This window comes from Apis laboriosa, unplaced genomic scaffold (assembly GCF_014066325.1).
Source record: "Apis laboriosa isolate Shangri-la unplaced genomic scaffold, ASM1406632v1 scaffold34_cov151, whole genome shotgun sequence".
In the NCBI taxonomy this organism is placed as follows: Eukaryota; Metazoa; Arthropoda; class Insecta; order Hymenoptera; family Apidae; genus Apis; species Apis laboriosa.
The window spans coordinates 9271869-9279821 of NW_025222928.1; the positions used below are offsets into that span (position 1 = coordinate 9271869).

At 23.4% G+C, this 7953-nt stretch overlaps 2 protein-coding genes across 3 annotated transcripts; one reads left to right on the forward strand and one right to left on the reverse strand.

Moving 5' to 3' along the window:
- Window positions 1-216: 216 nt before the first annotated feature.
- LOC122714978 (charged multivesicular body protein 2a) lies at window positions 217-2681 on the reverse strand. 2 transcript variants are annotated; one of them, XM_043936814.1, is made up of 5 exons: window positions 2481-2681; window positions 2000-2184; window positions 1748-1923; window positions 1134-1268; window positions 217-1053 (listed from the first exon to the last, which is right to left on the reverse strand). In XM_043936814.1, exons 2-5 carry the CDS (start codon window positions 2165-2167, stop codon window positions 849-851), a joined length of 684 nt encoding a protein of 227 aa, XP_043792749.1. In that variant the 5' UTR covers window positions 2168-2184; window positions 2481-2681; the 3' UTR covers window positions 217-848. The 2 variants fall into 2 exon arrangements, with proteins under 2 accessions (XP_043792749.1, XP_043792748.1); XM_043936813.1 differs by having other exon boundaries at window positions 218-1053; window positions 2000-2189; window positions 2486-2680.
- Window positions 2682-3098: 417 nt separating this feature from the next.
- On the forward strand, window positions 3099-7201 carry LOC122714865 (DNA topoisomerase 3-beta-1). Its single transcript, XM_043936595.1, has 14 exons — window positions 3099-3436; window positions 3570-3712; window positions 3824-4018; window positions 4104-4271; window positions 4361-4489; window positions 4613-4731; window positions 4830-5030; window positions 5131-5335; window positions 5407-5589; window positions 5657-5866; window positions 5933-6150; window positions 6258-6482; window positions 6565-6826; window positions 6891-7201. The coding sequence occupies exons 1-14, from the start codon at window positions 3346-3348 to the stop codon at window positions 7095-7097; spliced, it is 2556 nt and encodes an 851-aa protein (XP_043792530.1). The 5' UTR covers window positions 3099-3345; the 3' UTR covers window positions 7098-7201.
- Window positions 7202-7953: the final 752 nt, after the last annotated feature.

A 7953-nucleotide genomic window follows, 5' to 3' on the forward strand; every position in this document is an offset into this window, starting at 1 on the left:
AATAAATTTTATTAATACAATTATATCTGAACATAAAATATACTTTTTACCATTATATAGTTGTTAAAAATGAATATGCTATGAGAAACTGAAAGATAGAAAGAATAAATAAAATTATCCATTACTTATTTTAAATAATTATTTTATAATTATAATTATTTTTATTTTAAATAATTATGCACAAAAAAATGTTTTTTTTTTTAATATAAAATTTGTTAACTTATTTCTTATTTACTTTTACAATAGTATACAATGTATTTTAAAAAAATAAAAGCATATATGTATATGTACGTATAACTTTTCCAAGAAAACCTATGTACATGTAATTATCAAAATATAATAAGTAAGTATTTTGTAACAATATATTTGATAAGCACATTAAGTGTGAAATATTCATTTTACAAAATCATACTGTGCAAAAAATATGCACAGAAACATTAAAAAATTTAATAGAGAGATCTTTCTATATTATTTTAACCGCTCCGTGACGGACTCCACATTTTTTTTAAATATCGCCAAATTCCATATGTTATGAAAATTCATCCATAAGAAAAATATCAAAACCATTGTAATCATAATGAGTTTTGCGCCCATAAGGGATTAAAATTTTTTTTTTTTTTTATAAAAATGTAACATTATAGATTAATACATAATCTAAATAGATGCCTTTGTTTATCATTCATTCATGAATTCTTAATTGATTAAAAGAATAAGTGATTAAAAAACAAGTGCTATAATAAAAGTGTTTGCTTTCAACTAAAATATAAAGCAAATTATAAAATTAATTATGCTTACAACATCAATGTTTTTTTTACATCTTTTATACATTTCAGCTACATAACACTTTCTTATTCACGTCGTAAATTTTCAAGCCTAGCATGAAGATCTGCATCCGCATCTGCAATATTTCCACCTTCATCATTTCCTGTCGCAGCTGCAATTGGTTGCTTAGAATTTGCTACACTTAGTGAACCAGAAGCTTGTGGTAAACCAGATAATTGATCTGTTAATTGAAGACCTAATTCGTCCAAAACTTGTGACACAATAGCATCACTACATACAATAAATATAAATATAATTAAAATATTTAATAAATAAATGTTTACAAATATTTTTAATAATTATACAAATACCTTTCTTCTTCATCACCTTCATCTTCCATTGCATCATCAATTGCATCATTCATAATTTCTTCTTTCATATCCATTATCTCTGACTGTTTTTCAAACTCGTGCAATATTTTTTGTATTTGAGGAAGATTTAATTGTCTATAAAAATATATAATTTATATACAGGATATCTCATTAAATATTATTATCTTGAATTATATCATTATTATTATTTGCAGTGATATATAAGATATTTTGACATTAAATAATTTCAAGAGATGCAATTATTAATAAGCAAGTAAAGTTTTCTTAACAATATTTATTATATTATTAAAATATTTCGTAATCATTTTTCGATATTTATAAGTTAATATTTTTTTATATTGATATTTATATTACATTGATTGTATAAAAAAATATAATTCTATTTAAAAAATTGATCTTTATATGTCCTTAATGCATTCACTTACAAAAAATAATATCAGTATATACATCTCTTGAAACTAATTAAAATATTTCTCAATGCAAATAATAATAATGATATAATTCAAAATGATAATATTTAGTCAGACATCTTGTATATAGCAAACAATAATTGTCTTTGATCATAATTTTGAAAAAATAAATCAAATTTTAACTTATTCATGTTTTGCATTGCTCTTGTGACTCCTTTCATTGCTTGTGCCATGGTATTTTGCGAACGTAAAGTTTGAATTTTCAAAGATACTGCTTGAATATTCGCTTTCATTAGCATGAATTTTTTCACATAGCGTCTAGTTCTTACAAGATCTTTTGCCATAATTTTCACTGCATCCTATTGTTATTAAAATTATTAATGAAAAAATTTTATTAAAATTAAACACATCATCTAAAATTAAATTACAGATTACCATTTGACCATCTTTAGCAAGTTTTTTTATATCTGCAATGATCTTTTTTTCTTGCTGTTCCATTCTCATTCTTTCTCTATCAAGATCTCGCATAGCTTTGTTTAATGCTCTTTGATTTTTTCTAAGCATTTCTTCAGGAGTAATTCTTTTTCCAAATAACCACTCCATGATTGAAATATTCCAACTTTACCTATTAAAATTAATGTAAACATATATTAATTACAAATTATTATTATTAAAATTTTAATAAAAAAGTTTAAAAATGATTGTAAAAAATTCAAAACGTTTTTACGTAAAAAATTAAAAACAGAAAGATTAAAATAATAATTAGATTAAAATAGTTGCTTTTATTTAAACAAAATTAAAAACTGAAAAATCTATTAAATCATCTAATAGATTTAAAATAAATAATAGTATTTGTATCCAATAATTATTTAAATGTATCTATATTAAAAATTATAGAAATCTTGATTGTTCGAAATTTACTTTTTTTAGGTTAGTTTTATATTGAAAATTCGATCTGTCAGACTATCTGTATGAATCACAATACCAAAATGATTAATATTATTATATATATATATATCAGACAATTTTGATTTTGATTGACATTTCAGTTTTTGTTAAAATAGAAAATACGATACGATCTTATCATAATACTGTAACAAGATTTACAGAATACTTGTCAGTTGCAACGATATCAAAATTAAGAATATATATATATGTAAATAATATACATTAAAATACAATTTATAAAATTGACTTTAAAATATTAATTTGACAATTACAACAAAGAAATTTTTAATTATTTCAATAACATTTCTAGTAATTTATTGAATTTTTCAAAACTATTTATTCTTAATTATTTACTATTCATAAAAAATTATTAAATATGAATGGAGATTTTTCGTAGAAACTTATCTGTAAAATATAATTTATTTTCTTTGATTCTGTCTACAATCAATCAAATTAAATTTTTTCATAAAGAAATGAATAAAATCATTTACAGATAGAAATCTAAACTTGTTGTGTTGGTAACTTTACTGGCATTATATCAAAAAAGTGAATTTGCTTATGTTTATTATTATAAGTAATGTTTGTTTTAAAACCAAACTCAAAATCTCTTTTACAATTAAAAAATAATAATAATAAAAATAAACATTAAGAATTAAATTATTATTAATATTAAAATAATTTAATAGCTTCTTAAATATTTTGGAATGCAGGATATGTCATACGTATTCGATAGTTACCTTCTTCAATATATAGATTTATATAGATTTTCTTAGTAGAAATTAATATTTCTTTATATAAAAAATCAAAATATATAAATAAACATTTTTATAAAAATGAAGACAGCTTTGATGGTGGCTGAAAAGCCATCATTAGCAGCTTCGTTAGCCAATATTTTAAGTAACGGTCGATGCACTTCACGAAAAGGTAGGTTAGATTTTTATGAAGTTTAATGCACATATAATTTTATGAGTTTTAAATGAAAAATATTAAATATATTTAATAATTTATTTATTATTTATGTTTTATAATGCATATTTTAATAAAAAAAACATTTCAGGTTTAAATGGATCGTGTTCAGTGCATGAATGGATAGGACAGTTTAGATCAGAAACTGTAAACTTTAAAATGACTTCTGTATTTGGTCATGTTATGACTTTAGATTTTATTGGAAAGTATAATAATTGGGATAAAGTTGATCCTGTAAGTTATCTTATAATCTTATATTATCTTATAATTTTATCATACTTTTATTATATATTTTTAATATATTTTTTGTCATGCATTTACCATGTATTTTTTGTTATATTTAAGGCAGAGTTATTTTCATGTCCAACTGAAAAAAAAGAAGCAGTTCCTAGATTAAAAATACCATACTTTTTAGCTAAGGAAGGAGCACATTGTGATTATTTAGTTCTTTGGCTTGATTGTGATAAAGAAGGTGAAAATATTTGTTTTGAAGTTATATATGCAGTTCAGCAAGGAATGAACAAAAGATTAAATCCAAATGTAAGTTTCTTATAATTTTATTTTAATTCTTCACATTATCTTATTTAATGATTTTTATGGATTTTGAGTTTTATATTTATTATAGGATATTTGGAGGGCAAGATTTTCTGCCATTACAGAAAAGGATATAAAATCTGCATTGGTAAATTTAATAAAACCAAATGAAAATGAAGCAAAAAGTGTTGATGCTCGTCAAGAATTGGATTTACGAATTGGTTGTGCTTTCACAAGATTCCAAACAAAATTTTTTCAGGTAGAATCATTAAAAAAAAATTTGTTCTATTTTTATTATATTAATTTATTTTAAATTTATTAATTTAATAATTTTTTTTTCATCTATAGGGTAAATATGGAGATTTAGATGTATCTCTAATTTCTTATGGTCCTTGTCAAACACCAACATTAGGATTTTGTGTGCAAAGACATGATGAAATTCAAACATTCAAGCCAGATCCTTATTGGGTTTTACAGGTATAATTTATTATTATTAGAATAATTATATTTTATCTTGACATGTAGCTACCTCTTATATGTCAGAATATAATCCCTCTATGATTCAGTAAGAGGAAGAAGATAAACTCGAATGCATTGAAGGTTACAGTTAAATCTTCTGATGGTCAAGACATTATTTTGAACTGGACTCGTGTGCGATCTTTTGACAAGGAGATAGCAAATATGTTTCTAAGTCATATAAAAGAATATGATCAAGCAACGTAAGTTATAGATATTTATATTTAATTATTTAAAATTAATTATTTATTTTAAATGTGTTATAATTATATGATTATATTTACATTATTAACAATTATAGGATCATAAGTGTAGAAAGTACAGAAAAAACAAAATCACGACCTATAGCTTTAAATACAGTAGAGTTAATGAGAGTAGCAAGTTCAGGTTTAGGAATGGGTCCTCATCATGCCATGCAGATTGCAGAACGTCTTTATACTCAAGGATATATAAGTTATCCTCGAACTGAAACAACATTATATCCAGAAAATTTTGATTTGCTGTAAGTTAATAAATATTCAAAATTTGGATTTTTTCAAATTTATATAAAATTAATTAATTAATTATATAAAATTAATATATGTAAAATTATTTATATTTAGTGCAGCATTAAAACAGCAGCAGAATAATCCTGATTGGGGAGATCAAGTTCGTAAGATATTAACGACTGGTATTAATAGACCAAAAAAAGGATGCAATGTTGGAGATCATCCTCCTATTACTCCAATGAAACATGCTACACGAAATGAACTCGATGGGGATACATGGAGATTATATGATTACATAACTCGACACTTTATTGCAACGGTATAAATATTATTTATTATATATATCTTAATATATAGATTTTCATTTATTTTAGAAAACTTATTTTGTAGCTGGCTCACGACTGTAAATATTTGAGTACTACAATTAAATTTGAAATAGGAATGGAAATATTCACAGCAAATGGTCATAGTTTATTAGATCCTGGATATACTAGCATACTCACATGGCAAGCACTTGGAAGTAATGATAATTTACCAAGATTTACACCGGGTGAAAAAGTCAACATACAAGAGGTTGTAAATGTATAAAATGAAGATTTTTAATTGATTAATTGATAACTATATTTTATTTCTTTTGTAGATAAAGTTAGTTGAATGTTATACACAGCCTCCAGATTATTTGACAGAATCTGAATTAATATCTCTTATGGAGAAACATGGTATTGGAACTGATGCCTCTATTCCAGTACACATAAATAATATATGTATGCGAAATTATGTTAATGTAGCAACTGGTAGAAAATTAGTTCCTACTTCTTTAGGAATTGTGTTAGTTCATGGATATCAAAAGGTACATATTTATTTTTATATATATAAAAAACATTTATTTCATATGATAATTTTCTATTAATATTAGATAGATCCTGAATTAGTTCTACCTACAATGAGATCTGCAGTAGAAGAACAATTAAATTTAATAGCTCTAGGTCGAGCAGATTTTCATGCTGTGTTACAACATACAGTTGAAATTTTCAAACAAAAATTTCATTATTTTGTAAAAAATATAGAAGCAATGGATCAATTATTTGAAGTTTCCTTTTCTCCTCTTTCTGCGTCGGGAAAAGCACATTCTAGGTATATAATTAAACATATATAACAATTTATCTTAAATATTATTTTAAATATTTATCTTATTTATAAATATTTATTTTTTTCTTTTATTGATAATATTTTTTATATAGATGTGGAAAATGTCGACGCTACATGAAATATATACAAACAAAGCCATCTAGAATGCATTGTGCACATTGTAACGAAACGTATAATCTTCCACAGAATGGAAACATTCGAATTTATAAGGAATTGAAATGTCCATTAGATGATTTCGAATTGTTGTCATGGTCTACTGGAGCACGAGGAAAAAGTTTCACATTCTGTCCATATTGTTATAATAATCCTCCATTTAGGTAATTCTAATTATATGAATGTATTTTAAAACAATTTTAAAACATAAAAATCTTAATTATAAAAAAAAATTATAAATTTTAGAGATATGAAAAAAGGAATAAGTGGTTGCAATTCTTGCACACATCCGACTTGTCCACATGGTATGAATTCTAATGGCATATCGAGTTGTCTAGAATGTAATGCTGGTATACTCGTCCTTGACCCTTCAGCTGCACCTAAATGGAAACTTGGGTGTAATCGTTGTGATGTTATTATTCATTTATTCGAAAATGCTCATAAAGTGACAGTCGATACAGAAGTGTGCGAGTGTGGAGCTCAATTAGTTACTGTAGAATATAAACAGGTAATTAAGAAAATTATTTATGTTCAAAGAATATTATAAAACTTTCGTTTTTCTTTAATTGTAGGAAAAAAGTAAGTTACCTAATGAAAGTACGGAAATGACTGGTTGCGTCTTTTGTACTCCAGCTTTCATGGCTCTTGTAGAAAAGCATCGTGCAGTCGCTTCGAAACCGGTTACAACTCGTAACCGTGGCCACGCAAAAGGTCGCAGCCGAGGTAAACCTCGTCCTCCAAAAGATAAAATGGCACAATTAGCTGCGTATTTTGTATAAATAATTCTATTTGTAAATGAAGATATAGATATAAATGTTATAATTTTTTTCCTATTTATATTTTAACATTTTCGCTATTACGTAATCTTAAAAATAAATCGAAATGTATTCATTATCTCAAAAATTTATATATATATTAAGTTATTTTTTTATATATCATATAATCAATTATATATTTTTTTCAACTGTTATCCATATGCTTCTCATTATCAAATAATAGTGTTGAATTAGTTAAAAAATTATGAAAGTTAATATTTGTGTTTAAAAAAAATATATATATCTATGTGTATTATTGATTATTATAAATCTTTTAAAAATTGTAAATGAAAGAAATCTAATTGGAATTATCGATTGATATCATTTTGTGTTTTGATATATAGCATGCAGAAAACATACAATTACAATACATTTTTTATAAATTTTAAATAAATAATTAAAAAACAAAAAATAAATTATTACATTATAGAAAATTAATAAAAAAAATATGAAATATAAACAAAAATTATTAAAAAAAATATAATTGTATCCATAATCATTTTATAATTAATATATGTTATTTAAAACTCATAGTATTGTTTGCATATATTTGTATTTTATTTTTCGATAATTAATAAGTTTTTATATTATTTAATTTTAATTTCTAATTTCAAAGTTAATTTTAAATGTTTTATAATAAACAAAGGAAAAGAATATATAAAATATATTTTTACAAATATAATTTTTTAATTTTTACAAATATAATATTCTTCAATATATTTTTAGCAATCTTCAAATTCAAAATCAATTAATCTCTCAAAAATGAATATACAAATTTCTGTTTTTTTATCAAAGTTAATATCCAATTATCAAAATATCA

Excerpts from the sequence above, each read along its gene's own strand:
- LOC122714978 (XM_043936814.1), bottom strand. The coding sequence starts at position 2,167 with ATGGAGTGGTTATTTGGAAAAAGAATTACTCCTGAAGAAATGCTTAGA. Across the intron at positions 1,269-1,747 it reads GCAATGCAAAACATGAATAA|ACAATTAAATCTTCCTCAAA; the intron begins GTTAAAATTTGA and ends ATATTTTTATAG. Across the intron at positions 1,054-1,133 it reads GAAGGTGATGAAGAAGAAAG|TGATGCTATTGTGTCACAAG; the intron begins GTATTTGTATAA and ends TATTGTATGTAG.
- LOC122714865 (XM_043936595.1), top strand. The coding sequence starts at position 3,346 with ATGAAGACAGCTTTGATGGTGGCTGAAAAGCCATCATTAGCAGCTTCG. Across the intron at positions 4,019-4,103 it reads ACAAAAGATTAAATCCAAAT|GATATTTGGAGGGCAAGATT; the intron begins GTAAGTTTCTTA and ends TATTTATTATAG. Across the intron at positions 5,590-5,656 it reads AAAAAGTCAACATACAAGAG|ATAAAGTTAGTTGAATGTTA; the intron begins GTTGTAAATGTA and ends TTTCTTTTGTAG.